This window comes from Homalodisca vitripennis, chromosome 4 (assembly GCF_021130785.1).
Source record: "Homalodisca vitripennis isolate AUS2020 chromosome 4, UT_GWSS_2.1, whole genome shotgun sequence".
Taxonomy (NCBI): domain Eukaryota; kingdom Metazoa; phylum Arthropoda; class Insecta; order Hemiptera; family Cicadellidae; genus Homalodisca; species Homalodisca vitripennis.
Genome location: NC_060210.1, coordinates 1,036,735 through 1,054,740, shown reverse-complemented (window position 1 = coordinate 1,054,740; position 18,006 = coordinate 1,036,735). Strand labels below are relative to the sequence as shown.

General features: G+C 32.5%; 1 protein-coding gene across 2 annotated transcripts in view; it reads left to right on the top strand.

Annotated features, from left to right (window-relative positions):
- Nucleotides 1-16,970, top strand: part of LOC124358886 (zinc transporter ZIP3-like) — an 82,838-nt gene extending 65,868 nt beyond the window's left edge. The window contains exon 2 of one of the 2 annotated variants that reach the window (XM_046811127.1): nucleotides 13,527-16,970. In XM_046811127.1, the coding sequence (XP_046667083.1) occupies nucleotides 13,527-13,678 (152 nt within the window). In that variant the 3' untranslated portion in view covers nucleotides 13,679-16,970. The remainder of the gene's footprint in view (nucleotides 1-13,526) is intronic. The other variant, XM_046811128.1, reaches the window with a different exon arrangement.
- Nucleotides 16,971-18,006: the final 1,036 nt, after the last annotated feature.

The following is an 18,006-nucleotide window of genomic DNA, read 5'->3' as shown; positions in this document are numbered from 1 at the left end:
ATAAATCATACTCGGGGGCTTCACACAAATACTTATGCTAATATATATAACCCGGTATATTTCAAAACTAAAACAAAATATTAAAACTGAACCAATAGTACGCATATTTTCACTAAATTATTTTTTTATTGATAAAAGTCAGTGTATACACACGTATAATAGTTGAAATGCGTATAAATATTTTGATAGAAAACAGTAAAACCAATTAAATTAGAACATAAACTATAACAGTGTTTTTTTTTTAAGATTGTTGTTTTCAATAAGATACTATCCTACCCCACTTATCCATCTGAAAATTTTAAAATATTATTTGCCATACTTGTTTCTTATAAAGCAGAATAAAAAAGATCATGTTAATCATGTGCGCGAATTCTTCATAGGCTTTTTAAAATGTTCATCTCCCTACTTCAGCTTCTTTAGCAAATTAGTAATTTATTACTTTAAGAACGTATCTCGGTCTGGTGCACTAAGTCTTAGAATTCCAATACACAGAATCACAACCTATAACCGATCCTTCACCATTACCGCCTGTAGATTATGGAACTCCTTACCAGATCCTGTCAAAAAAATCTGGAGAGCCGGGAACGGTTTGTGGCGGAGCTGAGACTAAGATACCTGAACCGGATAATCATGGCGGGCGGCGGGGCTACTCTTTGAATCGTGACTGTGTGAATGGAAGAGTGAATTGAATATTGTGTTAGTAAGTTTTAGTTAATAAGCCACTATTAAGATTAATTTTGTTTAAGAGGTTAAATGTAAGAAAGGACCATTTGGTCCTAATTTCGCCTCAATAAAGAAGTGTTTCTATTCTTTTTCTTTTCTATTCTATTATTTTTCTTATTTTGGCTTTAATATAGTTTGAAGTGCTTAGAGGTCACTTGTGAGTCAGGCTGTTAGGTGATTTTTACCCTTCATATATTATATTAATATCGGCTGGATTAATCTATGAAGCCACAATTGGATGATTTCCAATTGCAAAACAACTAGTGGCCGGGGGTGAAGAGCGAGAGGGCAGAATCAGCGTAGACAGTCACACTGACCTAAGTAATTTATTGTACTCCATTAATGTTCCAATAAATAATGGGCCACCGCTCAATTTCCGGTCGCAGGACAGCTAGTGCTGCAATAAATACTTTACTGTTTTACATTATATTTTAAAGTGGAATTTATGACAGTGATCAACTGTCGTTTCTCAGAATTTTTTTTAGAACTGAACCAATAATTAGAATTGTTTGACTGTCCACTATTATCGTTAAATAACAAACTGCTGATAAGCTTTTTATTTCTGTTATCGCACCATTATCGTTCTGAATCCAATCATTTACATCTTCCAAATTTAAACTTATCGACGTATCGTAGTACTACTGCAATACTCTTAATTTGTTATGATATTGTACAAATTATTCCGAAAGCCTTACATGTGTTAACAGGACCTTAAATTACGTTGTATTACAACAAGAATTCTTTATTCTTCAAGAAATTTGATTCTTCCTACTCTGTAAAATCCTTTCGGATGACCTAACTAAATCCGGATCGGTCACGTGGAAGTGCCGATGGCCGAGCGGTCTAAGGCGTTGGAATTTCAGTCTGAGTTAGCGCAGGTTCGAATACTGTATGTGACCCTTGCACTTTTTATCAGTACCATCGACCTTGTACTGTATCGACTCTCCCCCTTATTCTGTTTGATAACATCCTCGTACAGGCTAGTGGCCCATGAGGACGGGCAGAATAAGGCTTAAAAGGAGATAAGCTTCTCCCTTTTTTTAAACAAAAGAAAAACTAGGTTATAATGTAGTTATATTTCTCTGGATTCGGCGTTTTCAATAAGTTTACTTGTGCTTTAAGACCCGCTGTAAAACATTTAAAATAGCAATACATATCTTTGTATTACTATTTTTTCATACTTTCTTTTAATAGCACAATCATGATCAACTCTAAGTTTTTATTTTTGTATACATACTATTTTGCAATTTTGCTAAATATTACATATTGCATAAACACGTTTTGGAGAAACAATTTGCAGAAGGAGCAGGAGTACTGAGGAGACGTCCAAAGGCATGCAGGATCGATCTGATGGATGGAGCCATGCCAAGCCTGCTGGCCGTGTCATAGTTTATGTAAACAATGCACGCTACAGGCGACCTGACATAACTTGAACTATGGGCTATTCGCGCTGGGGGCCTTTGTTGTGTAAACAATAGTATCTCAGCTACAATCAGTACTATCTTCTGATATCTCCCAGCCATACCTGCATATAAATTGCTTGCGGTTATTCCAGGTTATTCCGATCAGTTATAGCACTTTATGCAACTGCCTGCTTTGAAAGTTACAACGCTTATGCTTGTACACTTCAATGGCTCACGGCATTAAAAGTGATAATTGTGTGCATAATTGTATCTATGAATATCTTTCATATTTTATAACTTTCAATATAAATAATTTTAACTCACTATAATAGTTGTAGGTTAAACACAGTTAAAGACAGTAGAATAGGTATTGAATATTTGTTTGTTTGTAACTAGGTAGTTCGTTTGTAAGTGCCAATAACACACAAGTATTAAGTATCGATTACAAATTAGTGTTTTAAATCATAATTAACACAAATCATGTTAGGTAGTATTGCCGTATTAATATTGCTAGTACCAATTGCTACACAGTGTGTGAAGTACCACCTAACACCGAGAGTGCTCAGTAACAATCAGTGCAATCAAACAATCAAAGTGCAAAGGGTGTGAAGTACAAATTAATACACCGCGTGCTCAGTATCAATTAACACAAAGTGTGTGAATTACCAATTATTAACACATGGCGTTTTAGTTACCAATAAGCACATAACGTAGCTAGGTAGGAAGGGTTGATTCAATTGAATGTTCAGTTTAGCTCCAGTTCACCTTCCTTTTATTGCAGCGTCTGGTATCTGACGCTAACTCAGACTTGACTCCTGGAATCTGAAGTCATGTTCGTCTGAAGAGATCTAAAGAAAGTTGAAGACGAATAAGCTCAAAACTAAACATCTACATAGTTTCGACATCAGAGACACATTCTTTGGATCTCCTCAGATGAACATGACTCCAGATTCTAGGAGTCAAGTTTGAGACAGCGTCAGATACCAGACGCTGCAGTAAAAGGAATGTAAACTGGAGCTAAACTCAAAATTCAAAACACATCATGTTCAGTATCATTTAAAAGATACTGTGTGAAGTATCAATTAAGGCGTTAAAGTATTAATCAACACGTGGCATGTTAAGTTCCAGTTAAATAACGGTGTTTCAAGTGCCAATTAAAATAATATCAACACATAAATCAGCGTGATTATTAGATAAAACATGTTTTGAGGGCTTGCGGGGCCTTAACAAAACAGTCGTTGATGTACTGCAAATAACGGGTATGTGTCTGAAAATTAATTTATCCACCACTCGGATATATTTGGTGAATATTTAGTCACTCCGATAGATATTTCCAGGCAGATACTAAATAAAGCATTACTTTTTTCAGTTTGAATAACGCTTTTATTCTATTCTTCGAACTCTTTCGAAATATTACCATTGTTTATTATAATTAGTTCTGAAGACAATAAATATCGATGGAGTCCTAAAATGACTTGAGATTAGATGCATCATTTTGTATAATTGAACTTAAAATATTTTATCACAATGCTCTTAAAAAGACGAAGATTGAAAGAATACTGAATTACCTCTCGAATTGGAACAGATGCTAACTTGACTAGGTTGATAGTCACTCTGGCTACTAAATTGTACCTGTTCCGAAAAATATATATAATTTTAATTCTAATTAATGTATTCTCTTTGGTAGTTGAGCTGACATTGCTAATGTAACCTTTTTTGTTAATTTGGCAGGATAGCATTTCTATGATAGTTGTGTAAAATATATAATTTTCAATCAATGTTACTATTTATAAATACTATCTACGTGTACACATTGTACAACATTTCGCAAAGTATACGTCTCAGAGAACACTAGTGAACGTGTAAGTGGAGCCTGCTAATGTGGGAGTGCCGTGACCCTGTCCATAACACACGCCCTCGTATATCTACTTCAGGGTAAGAAACTCTATTCCCTAGAGTGTACATCGCCATTAGCGAGATCTGGGAAAAAAAATTCTAAGGTTTTGTAACTAGGAATCCTTTTGTAACTAGCTGTACAATTTTATTGTGCTTGTTTTAACGTGCTATACACTATATCTGATTCAACAACGATTTGAACAGCTTTTTTAATTTTAAATACCTGTAATCTTATTTTTTGAGCGTTAGCAAAGGCACTCAAGGGGATAAAAGATTAATCTCTGTCTATTCATGCATTGAAAATTAACTTTTTGGACATTTATCATAGTTATGTGACAAAAACGAACACTGCATTTTTGGACTGGAATCTATCCTCTTTTTCAGGCGTCGAAAAAGCTTGAGGTGTGTGGTTAAGCACACAAAAAATATTAAAAACTAATTAGTATATGCTGATGAACTCGCCAGATTAATATTTAACAGCAGAATAAACCTAATGTACTATATTTTGCATCTGAAATTTTTTACGAAGCTTAATTTCTTTATACAGTAAGCAACATAGTGTGTTATGTTGCCGCATGTCACTCCTTTGGATTGCTGAACATTAAAGAACATTTTCATATTGGTCTTATTGGTAACCATTGGTGGCAGCGAGAAAATCGTAAAATAAATAAATTTCAAACCAGAATGAATACCCTGATATGACACTTTCACACGTTACATAGTAACAATATGATATCTTAGGATAAGGAGCTGAGAATATTCACTTAGTACTGCCCTGCTTTCGGAGTGCCAGGATATTCTGAGAGGATAAGGTTAGGATAAGGTTAAGGGAAGGGCGAGGAAGGATTTTGGACATTAATCTCTGACATGTCACTTTGGTAGAAGTGGACACAGGTTCTGTGTCAGCCTTTTCAGTCAATGCAGGCAGGGGTGGCACGCCCTTATGTCTAATCCTGTACCTGCCTTTAAAACTTAAGGATCAACCAACTCCAACCTTAATCACCGTGGTAGACAAGACCTATCGATCTATCCTTGCACCCAAATATCTCGACATTTATTACTGGTATTAGTGACGTGCCGCTCATTGGGTTATCTACATGTGTCGGTTTTAGCTGCATGCAGTATAGGTTCAATTGGAAGGTGTAACAATAATGCAGCATCGGTGTCCCCCTCATGATTACTTTAACAGAACAGCACTCCGAGGATTTGGTAGGTTTCTTCTCGAAATTCGGGAAGTGCTGATGAGAGGGAGCACTTACTAGCACATTATTCTCGGCGCTGGCGATACATTATTATTATCCTTATAGCGAAGATATGTAAAATGTAAAACAATAATTGTTTTAACTATATAGTTGTTTAGCAATTATTTTTAAAAACAACTATATTGTTTAAAAATTTGATTCTAATATTTTGGTAATAATATTATTAAATAAAGAAATACATTTAAATGGTTACTTTCTTAAATACTATTTAATTGTTTGGGATACGTATAAGGTATAAATGCAGCTCATATTGTCAAAAGCGGGATAAATGTCAGTGTAATGATCAGAAAAAAGTAATAAACAAATGAGAATGAGACTTCAATTTAGTTAACAACTAGCCTAAACCCGCGGCTCCGCTCGCGTGGCAGTAGAGAGGGCTACATTCAAATCATCATTCAAATTTGATGTTTCTCTTTCTTCTTGCGACAGCATCATTCTTGATGCTGATGTTCGTATTCGATTCAATTCGTTTACCTTTGCGCGCTGGTCGTTGCTTTGATTATTACGAATTCGTTTTGTTGCTATCGCACGTGCGCTGTGACGGCTTAAAGCACTTTTTTTTCTTGGCGGCATTATGTTATTTTCCAATAAAATTCGTCAAAAAACTGCTCAAAGGAATTCTGTAAAAAAAAAATGTTGAGAAAAACATTCTTCAAAGAATATTTACATGAGAAAACAAAAATACTTGCCTATTTTTTTAAACCTTTTTACTGATGGAAAATAACACTGTTCTTTGAAATTGTAAAAAAGATATCAAATCACGTTTATCAAAAATTTGACATTTTGTGACACGTTGTAAATGTCAAAAAATGTTTGTTTACATAGAAACGTCAAAAATATTTATGTTTACTTAGTTACTGTCAAAAATAACAACAATTTTTTTGTCGCATTATATATGTTTACAAAGAACAGCTGATTAAAAATTTGAAAAGACTCTTTCACTTAATAACATATGTTTGCTGCAATGCATTTCTTACGGGTATTTCTGTAACCAGTGGGGCGGAATCCTGAATCGGGAAAGGGATAAAAAGTATCCTATAACCTTCTACAGATCAAGACGAACAACTTAAAAAAAAAATTAGGCGAATCCGTCCAGCCGTTTGTGAGTGATGCTGTTACACACGAACAGTTTCATTTTTATATATATAGATGATAGTATCTATGACAACTTAACGAGAAAACAATAGTAATCTGAATTGGAACTAGATATAAGACAATAATAAAAACAATGTTTACCAAAAAATTATTTAATTAGTTATAACTTGCAGTTATTTATTTCTATTTTATAGGCCAGATTATAGGTATTTAAAATGTTTTGTTTCTTCTCTGTACAGTGGGAATATATTTGAATGTCACAGATTTTAGTCTCTGATTACATTTTTTTTATTTTTTTTTAACAATAAAAATTAAATTATTACTATATTTTTGTTTTTAAACATTTATACAACAATAGTTTCCCTATGCGTAGGTCTACATATTATTATATTTTAAGTGTCGTAAAAATTCTTCAAATTTAATTGACGAAATTCATTTGAGTGAATAAATTATAAAAGCGTTTCTATGAAAAATGAATTTTGAAATTTTTGATAGTTATTTTATGAGTAAAAAATTAAGTCAGATTGTCCGTGTGCGAATTATGGTTTTGATTTTTGCTAAAATTCAGCATTGTATTTTGCTTGCCAGAGTTAGCCATGTTTATAAATTTTTGTAAGTTTTCTACTCCTAACCAGGAAGTCATGTTTGTGGAAGTCGCATTAAAAATATTAAGTATATTCTGACTCTTTTCTTTCTTATTAATTGTGTAATATTAAAATAACTGCAGTTTTCACTCAAAAATAATACTTTTTTAATTCCTTTTTTAAACTAATTTTTTAATAAAGTTATACGTATCTTCTTTAGGTCAGAAAAGTATTAAATAATAAATAAAGCGGTCTAATAAAGTTACACCAAAAATATCAAAAATTTGTATTACGAAATACTTAAGTCGTCTATTAATCTTTAAAAGGTATCATTGCGGAATTAATAGTTAATTTTTGCAAGTTAATTTCCATTTTAACCACTTCCACCATTCAAACTCATACAAAACTTAGATCATTAAAACCTTAAACGCAATCAAGCAAGCAAACATATCCCGAGAGAGCAGAGCGTAACTTTGCAATAATATGTTGGCTGTTTGACTTGGTATTAATAAGTGAAATTCTAGATGTTGGCAGCGAGAGAAGAGCTTACCTTTAGGAGTTTAGCAAACTTTCCAAATGCTTTTTGTTCTTGATAACCACAATGCGTTATATTATTTAATTGGTTTGAACTGGTTTAAAACCTAAACATTTTCATATAATGTTTTTTTTCCTTTTCATTTTGATGTAAAAAATCTCATTATACATTTTTAAAGAGTTTGTCAAAATCTGATTTTTATAAATAGAGTCTTATTTCGATCTGAGATCGAGCAACCATTAGATTAGGATTTTAAAAATATATTCATATTAATGTCTAAACATTTTATCTCACATCTACTTTATACAGAGAAAGTAACCTCAATATATTAATTTTAAATTAATAACGTTAGGAAAACTCAATGCTATTCTATAAAATGTTTAGTTCGAAATATGCTTCTATAATTAAAATACAAATCACCTATAACGATGGCAAATGCCCGAAATCCTGTTATACTTTCAAACCTTCCATCGCCAATAACAAACTTTAAACAAAGAATTTTTGTTTTTAGCCACTTATTTCTGAGTCACATGTATTTATTTTGAATTTGGAAAGATCAGGTCAGTGACTTGCAGGTCGCGTTAAGTATCAGTCAGCAATGACTAGAAGGGAAAGCAACCGAAGCCTGTTGGCAATAGCCAGACAGTCAGCTTGAAAGGTACGATAACGCTTGCAACCTTGGCTTATATTCAAAATGCCAGAATGCCTAGTGCAAATGTCACGTGAAATTTCTCACTAAATATACATTTTCTTTTCTATGTTCGATTCTTCCAATTGGGCGAGCAATAAGTGGTGACATTTTGAAATCTTCGCCAATAACCTCAAGGATACTTACAAATATCCAGTTCCTTGTTTAGAGTTGCCAACGATATATTTTAGAGGCCATGAACTTGTGTGTAGAGTAGCAAGGTAAAAGAATGCTGAAATGCATAGTTCTTCACCTAGATCTCCACTGCGCTTAGGAATATATTGATTTCAATAGAGTCTCTGATGAAACTCATTTAATGACGAAGTTTAAAATAGGAAATTCAACGTCATTACACTCCGTTCAATACATCGTTCTTAGACCAAATGTGTATTAATGCTTATTAGTATTGACAGCATCCCTCATTACGAACATATTGTGCAATTTTTGTTGCAAAAGGACGATTTCCCTTTTTTGAAAGATTTCAAATTAAGTTCATTAAATGTGCTTAAAGAAACGAACTCTGAAATGCCCTTTCAATATCTCTTTTTAGAAGTTTCGATTAAACATTATGTGTAATTTGTATTATAATTAATTTACTAATAGGATACTTTGAACGATCTATATACTAATTTACGTTAATAATACTATACGCCAAACTCATGAATTACGGTTGCTCAACAAAGAAACTGGATGAAATGCTCATTCTGATAGGGAAGAAAATGTTCTACTGAACTCAAAAAATAATTACGATTCAATTCATTTCTCTGTCATGACCAACTAGTTATCCAAGTTGACTATAGACATAAGCGTGGAACATACCTCAGTACAAGGAGGTTAGGTGTTTAACTCTAATGACGGATATGGGCCGTAAAAGAGACAGTGACCTGTGTGTCATTGACGCTAAGGTGGTAAGTGAAGTGCTTGCATTGAATGGTTTGCATACACCGTAGGCGGTCAATTATCGAGACAAGAGGTCATCAAACTGGTTCTGACTCAGAAGTACAACATTAAGGCCAAGTGCCAGGCGTGTGGAACGTTACAATAAACTTCAAGTGTGTACAATAATATAATGATATTATGTTATGATAGGTGTGTTGTGCAAAATATTCGTTCACCCAATCATAGTATGAAATTCGGGTGAATTTCGCAAAATTCATACTCCTTTTCCGTCAGCAAATGTCACATAGACCAATATATAATTTCTACACGGACTTTCTGGACAGGCTTCTTAAAATTGTACCCTGGGTTGACCATCAAATTTTACACTATGATCGTGCTCTCCGGCCTTATTTGTACGTCTGCCTGAATGTTTTTGTTTTTTTTTTTTATTTAAACCTTGTGCATCTCTTAAACAGTGTAAGATACATTATTTTTATGTTCTATGATTGTTTGCCTAATTAGTACCTAGTATCTAAAATTTGTGATTCAAGATGTCTGCATTTTCAAATTTAAACATTGTTACTTTTTAACTATACAAGAAACATAAAATTCCATATAATAACAAAAGATCCAACGACACATGAAGCTACGAGAATGAAGACCAAGTTTGAGCATTTTAAAACAATTAATTTAATTTTTAAGTATACAGTTACGTAATCAGTAATAACGGATTTTTAAGTAATTAAACAAAGCAGGCACACAGAAGTAAAACCTGGAGACCTATGATCATAGTTCAAAATATGTGTATCCTAACCCAATAGACAATGCCACAAAACCTTCGCGTCGAATTTAGATACCCTTGTAAGTTACTTTAGCTTACCTTGAATTGTGGCTCCTTCGTCGCCTTTCTCATATTTTAGATTCACTGTTTTCCATTGAAAATTTTGCTCTTCTTCCACTTCTATCCTTCATCCTCCGTTACCGTCTGTAGAATAGTTGTCATCCTAACTGCTTCTGAAAAATCCAGTCTTATTACCTTCCGAGTATACATCAAAGCATTTTGAAATACTTCAAATTTCAAAGGCTTTTAGAAATATATTTTTTTCAAACATGCGGTCTGAGTGCAGCTATGTGTAAATTTATACTAATTACACATTAAAATTTCTCTGAAATCACTCATAAGCACCACTGGAAGGATCACTATCCTACGATTCATCCTGCCAAGTGACAATTAAATTGAAGTTACATTATACTCTAACATGCTCACCAATAGTGAAACTTGTATGCCACCACATAAGTACTAGCCACTCCTTTTCATTAACATTAACCGCTAATGTTTGTTTCATTGGCGATAATGATAAAATCCGCAATTGCACAGTATGCAATTAAGTTTCAAAATGTTTACACTTGCATCCCTGACTCCATAGAGGAAAAAGTAACATGCCTGGCCATGCGCATGCACGCATGGTAGAGCGCGCTTCTGTGTGCGGATGACATCACACAGGATGTGCATTCCTCGCATGGCAACATTATGTGTTCAATCCTTAGCTGCCTTGCAAGCTCGTGTATTGTTTGTTTCGTGTTGACTCATTCTGTTGAGTTTATAATGTAAGAGTTGGCCACTTCAAATGAACTGCCTTCCTGTGCAGTGTAAGGTTTGATAATGAAAGCTTTAGACATATACGCCTCGAGTACTACAAGATTCTAGGCAATTGATATTTCATAATTAACACGGCTGTCGTTATGACTACACAAATGACAAAATGACCAGAATATTTGTGAACGTATTAATCTCCAATTTTATTAAGAATTGTTTAGTTAAAAGGAATATCCAATATTTCTGATAGGAGTTATTAGTAATATATATATATATATATATATATATATATATATATATATATATATATATAAAATACAATAGATAATTCGATTTGCTCATTTCAAACATTCTAGTAACATTTAAAACAAAGAAATGTATTCTTTCAATATTTGATAACATACATACACAAATAAATAACGGAAAGAAGGGAAATAAAAGGGTTTAAACAAACACAAAAGCTGTTTGGAGTCCAGTCCAGGCATTGTCACTGTACAAGATGTAAGTCCCAAGTACGAGGATCAGTCATGATGACCACAATCATAATCACACATCACACCAGCACATGCAAAAGTGTTGTATATACTTTATGGTTTTATATGTACAATTATGGTCAGTCCTATGGTCAGCTGTTGTATACTCATTTGAAAATGGTCAAGTGACTAGAGGACCCAAACCCCCATTAGGTCGCCTATCTTTGGTTGCTTGGACTTATCTGTTAAAGGGCCTCTTTCTTTCTTCTCTCTTATCCTTTGTTACTGAGACTTTTGACACACTCAAAGTAATATAAAGGCTTAATAATAAAAAGATCATATCAAAGAGATTCTTCATTAAAAGGGAATCTTATATAACAATCTTAACAATTTGAACCTCAATTGTAATAATAGTACGTATGTAAAATGTAGACATATCTTCTATGTAATGCGGCTAAATTATTTGCAATTATTAATTTACTGTCTACTATGTCGCTTAAGTAAATACTGAAAAGTAGGTAAAGAAACATGGAAAAAGCCAAACTTACGATATTCAATATATGTGAAATAAAATAGCATGAATACTATTAAGAATATTAATACATCAAAATTATTATGTGCCAAAGTATATATTTTAATATTAAAGTAAACTCATGACAATATAAATTCACACAAAATATATTATTTAGCATTATTTAATGGTATTTAAATTTTATCTCTGGACCTGGCCGTAATAAACTGGAAGCATTAATATTTCATTTTATTCACATAAAAACCATACTTCGTTCTATTTATGTCATAACATAAACATTAATCTGTTTAAACTTGTTAGAGTAGCGTTACAAATGACTGTTGTCTTCTTTACATTGTTTCCCTCCGGCAAAATATTTAATATTCCAGCGTGAATATTTTGTTTAAGCCAAACGAGGCCAATGCCGTCTGTGTGTAAGCCAGCTACAATTACTGGTGTATTGTGGCTAGTTTATTTTCTATGCCGTGGCGCCGCGCCGCTCTGAGAGATGCGTCCTTTCACTCATAATGTTGGTCAAGGCCGGACTATCTTTGTGGTTCGAGCATTTTGTGGTTCCTAACGATAAACAATACGCTGTATTGTCGATCAATCCACTTACGGTCAAGCAAATAGGAGTCGATTATCACGCGACCCTTTAAAAGTTTCAGAATTTTATTGTAGAAAAAAGGCGATCCGTTAAACACACAAGGAGCAATTTACTTACACATCTATTTTCAACCGAGATAGCGTGTTTGGACACACGCTATCAGCTGAAATGTAGAAAGTCTGCTTGTGAAACCAAGAGGTGTTCCTCAAGGCAGCTGTATAGGACCATTTTTATTGAATTTGTAAATAATAGATTTTCCAGGCTGCGTCAATCACACTACAGCCCATCTGTATATTGATGACTGACTGCTCAACTTTAATTAGACAGCGACGTGAGATCAAATATTATATCATCCTCGACAACGGCCTAAACATAACAGAAGTAAACGGACTGTTCTACAGAATGTACAATATGCATTGATGTAGAGCATCAGTGATAATAAAGTGAGTCTCGCATAGGATAGAAGGAACTTGGCCGTGTGTGATATGCAAAACCTTTGTTAGCGTGCTTGTCAAGTGACCTTACCTTTGCAAAACACGTAGTAGATAAAGTTTGTACATGTTGAGAAATCTACTTCCGGTCGTGTAGACGTTTTAACTCATACCTCCACTCATTTATCTTTCAGTTTTCTAATGCAGTATTCCAGTCCCTCGAGAAAAGTTGAGGAATGAACTTCTAAATTATGCGATTCGTTGTGTCTTCAACTCGGGTCGATTTACTCACATTTCTCCCTTTTGAAGTTTCGCTTGAATGTTGTCTTTCATGCTATATGCGGAATTTTGACTACCATAGTTTACAAGGTTTTATATGAGTAGGCAGAATGACAGTGTAGGACCTTAAAATCCAACTCATTAGAAGCCTCTTGTATTTTAATAAACGTAGACTGGAGTGTGGAAGGAGGAGCTGTTTAGTACTAATCAATTTAGTATCAAATGAACACTTTAGATCGCAATGCATTTTAAACTATTAAATTACAATTGGCTATTATTAAATTTAACAGGTTTTTTACTGTTATAATTTGCTATTTCTATTTACTTTATTTTCTCTGACATCCCCTCTAGATTTCATATGCATATATTAGATTAGAATCCACATCGCTGTGGCTAAAAATGTCAAAGAGAATTTTTTTAATTATTGCTTTGACTTTGTATGGTCTATGCCATTGCATTGAACACTTTTCCACTTTTCTATAGAAATGGTTCTATATTTGATGTTCTTTATCTCCCTTGTGTTGCGTTTTTCCTCTCAGTTGTATAGACTTTTTTTGTTTCAGTGGGCCACGATCACGGTCACGGACACGGTCACAGTCACGGCCACAGTCACGACCACCACGGGGCAGCGCTGAATCTCACCCTCCACACCCACGATCACGAGCATGACCACGATCACGACCACGATCACGACCATCACCATCACCATCACTAACACACACTAACAGCTCTTTGTGGTAATCTTGTATATACCACAGTTTACAAACAATGTTTACTTTAAAACATCAATTTGTTATAATAAAACTTCAAGACTTGTATGTACATACCAAAGTTTTAGAAATACTTCTCTTTACACGATTGCTTCGGGGTTTTTAAGTTTGTATATGCACTTTTCTTTGCCTTCGTGATCTTGAATGTAAATCACGACTTTTAAACTGGGATTAGTTTCATTATTTGATGGCACACGTTTTAGAGCTTTATATTTAATTATTATGAGAAGAAAGGTTTTTATATAGTTAAAGTAGTGGCACAACTTATCTTAATTTTATTTTTTTTTTTTTAATCGCACAGTAACTTGTGAAAGTAATTATGTAGGATTGAATGTAATAATTAGTTACAATGAACTAATTATTACATTTTGAAGGAACACTGTTTAAAAAGAATTAAGTGATTTGTTTAGATTTTTTGTTTGTTTTAAACCATAATAAATTATTTTTAGCCACTAAGTTTTTTCGGGCTTCCATTGGAAATCAAATGTTATTTTGTACCCAGTACAATCGATAAGGTATTTTATTAGTGTTAGTGAGTGTTTCTCTTATTGTTAATAAAACACAACTTGAAATCATAGATCTATAAAAGTTTCGTGTTATTATATGTAATTAGATATGATTTACTGTGTATTGTTTAATGGACAACTTACCTGAAGTACTAATGTACATATTTCTAATATTAACACGTCGCTGTGCAATCTGCCTTAGCATGATATTTTTACCATTGTTATTATCTATATCATATGTTACTATTTAGAGATATTTTCCTATTGTAGATTAATGGCTACACAATGCTCATTCACCGTTCAGTGATTTTTTACTGTAATTTTGTAAATAATAATCACAGGTAAATTAACTTTTTGAAAGTTAAAATTTGAACCATTGCTTGTATAATAACGTTGTTACGATGGTAATTTTATACCTGGATACAAATATTCATGCAAATATAGAATCTGTAAAAGACTATCATGAAACCAGCTAAATGCTCTAAAACCATAAGCGAGTTTAATAGGTCTGGTTTGTATTTTATTCGTTTTCAGACGTATACAATAGTAATAAAATCAAAATTTAATCATCGTGTTTTTCATAGATATTGACGTAAAAGGTTAGCAATCCAAAAAAGATCATACATAACTTACAGAGCATAAAATAATACTCACCTATAAACCATTTATTCCATCTTGTGTATATATTTAATAAAAGTACTTTTATGAAACATATATGAGTAAGGACAAAATTAACAGTGTGTAAATGATATTTCTATTCTGGTATACAATGAGGGTTTTAATTTAGTCTTAATTTTTACGTGGATAACCCCTAGTTTCGGGTTTATTTATATATTAGTATTTTATTTTACTTACGTCAAGTAAGTGTTACACATTGTATTTTTCCTTTTTACTCTGCCAGAATGAGTTTAAGTTCAGCCTTTTTAGTTCAGTTAGGTCTGGAAAGAGAACTAAATTGGGCTGTTGTATTTTGCATTGCTGTTGTTCACCGTAGAGCAAGATTTTTCATCACTTGACGAGCAAGCATTGATGAAATCGTAGTCGAAATTACAGCACTATAAAAGTCGAACATCCTCATTTAGATCCAAAATTTTATTTTTATGTTTGCTATTTTAATGGTTTACTGATAAGTGTATTTAAAAAAAATAGTAAACTTTGTTTATGAATGTATTCGTATATTCAATGATTTCAAAAAATTATCAAAAAGATGCGATCTTTACATGATCTAACCACAATCGTCATGATATATTTTAGAAAATTTCGGCTTTTGGCCATAAAACAATTGTTTTTAGTACAAAAAGTAAAATATAGAATAGGATAACGACGTATCCACTATAGCCGCTTGTCAAATTTGGTTAACTGGACTGTTTGTTGAGTCACAGTCAACGTTTATAAACCGCGAAATTGAGCACGTTTGTATAGACATTTTCCCGATGTATTGAGAATATAAATGAAACAATTAATTTTAAACAAACATTCTATATGAAACAATTCAATTTTAAACAAATATTCTATATGAAACACAATTCAATTCATTTCCGTCTACAAAATAGACGAAGTAAATAAATAATGTAATAAACATAACCAATCAATCACTTATTATATAAAATAACTTATTAATACAACCTGAATTAGGATAGTGGTTGTATAAAAGTTTATCAATTTGATCAGCAAGGTACACTATATCCCCCCCCTACTTCGTTTTAGAGTTGTTTTTAAAAAAGATTGTGTACCTTTTTCTCCCCAAAAAGAAAAATAAAGTAAAAAGATTTTCATACAGCACGTTATGTACAAATAGGTTGTAAAATGCAATATTATTTTTTTTGCTACGCATACGAACGCACATGATGTGTAAACCTTGCTAACTACTGTACCTGTTACATGACTAAAGGAGCAGCAACACTTTATTTAGCCTGCAGGTAAAGAAATATCTGAATTTAGTCATTTGTATTGAATAGGATAGCTCTGAGTATTATTTTTGGTTTGGTAAAAAGTTAAAACTGTATTTGCGTAAAACGTTATTTTTATAACAGGTCACTTCTTGTTTCAGTTATTTTCTCCTGCTTTGTCTTGGGTTTCAGGTCGATAAGAATTTTATTCGCTCTCATAAAAAAACTCTTCTTGATTGTAGAAGATGAGTCATTAAATAAAGTACGCTGTACAGTATATAACATGATAAAAATGTAGAAGATGCATTTCCAAAGATTTCTTGATAACTTCTTTTCTGCAGTGTTATTGCATTGGGCTTGCCTTTGTATCTCTGTATTTGTTAGTTTAACATTATAAAAATAATTTATTACAACGCGAAATACTAGAGCTTCCCATTAATCAAAATTAAAAGTATTTTTATTACCTACTCCTTATGACCATTTACAAAAGTGCACAATTATAGTTGCATACTTTAAACCGATAGTAATTTACCTAGTTTAAAGATGTCATTGACGGTGTATACAATATGTTGATTGCTTGTAAATTAATATTTTTACTGGCAATTAGAAACCCTAACAAAATATTTCCTAAATATGACAAGTGATTGCATCATCTTGTCGCATTGTGATATTATTGTGATAAGTGTGTCTGTTCTTGCTTTCTTCTTAGAGTTGTTGTACTGTTGTTATTCATACATTATAACGTTGTGTATTATACAGTAGGTATTCTTTTCTTTCCACATTGTGTATTATATGTACGTATTGTATTTTGAAATAATATAACTGTATTCATTTATTTTCTATATTTGTTTTTTAATGCTTCCCAACCAATTCCATAATTATATTACAGTGTCTGATAGATTTATAACGATATATTTATTAAGTCTGAACAGTAAATAAGACGCAGAACTAAGGATTCCGTTAGAAGCAAGAATATTGGCAGAGGAAGGTACTCGAAGTTAAGTAGAATGGAGAACATTTTAATTGGACGTTTAGCGCTTAATATGACCTATTTATTTTTAATACTTAATATAAAGTTCATATCCTAAAAATGTGAATATATTTTCGTTCCCTATAATAACATAACTAAATCACATCAGCCCTCTTATAGCATAATAACTTGTATATATATATATATATATATATATATATATATATATATATATATAAAAACATTTGATAATGTTTTATATATAAGAACGTACCCTACGAGTCTGGCTGTGAAGTAGGCAGACATTGCCTCTATCTTAAATAATGGTAAATATTGAAGATTTTATTGAATAAGCATATACATACGTAAGTATACAAATTTACAGCAAATGTTGACACTATGCTAATTTTACAATATATTTCAACCATCAGACTTGGAAATTGTTTTTATTTTACATTCATTTATAGTTTTTTTCACATGCCCAATAATGACCAAACTGTAACATATTAGGTAAAATAGAGAAACAATAAGAAAATTAAATTATGAAAGGGTGTAAAATAATAATAACACACAGTGTTATTAAATTAACTTACCTGTATATCAGTCTCATTAAGGGTTCATCCAATTCTAACAAAAATATAATGTACTAATTTAATAATTTATAAATTCACAAATCGATGATGGCTGTTTGAAATGGATAAGCTCTTATTTATTTGTAAAATGATCCCGGCAACATTTCTGATTAATTTAACAAATAAACAGTCTGATTTAGTTAGGTTTGCCATGTGAAGAGTTTACGGAAGCGTTACTAATGGATATTAGTTAGCTGCCCAGCGCCTGTTATCATCTCTTGACCTCCACTTCAATTTAGCTAAATTAGTGTTCTGTACAGTTATATGTTTATCGTT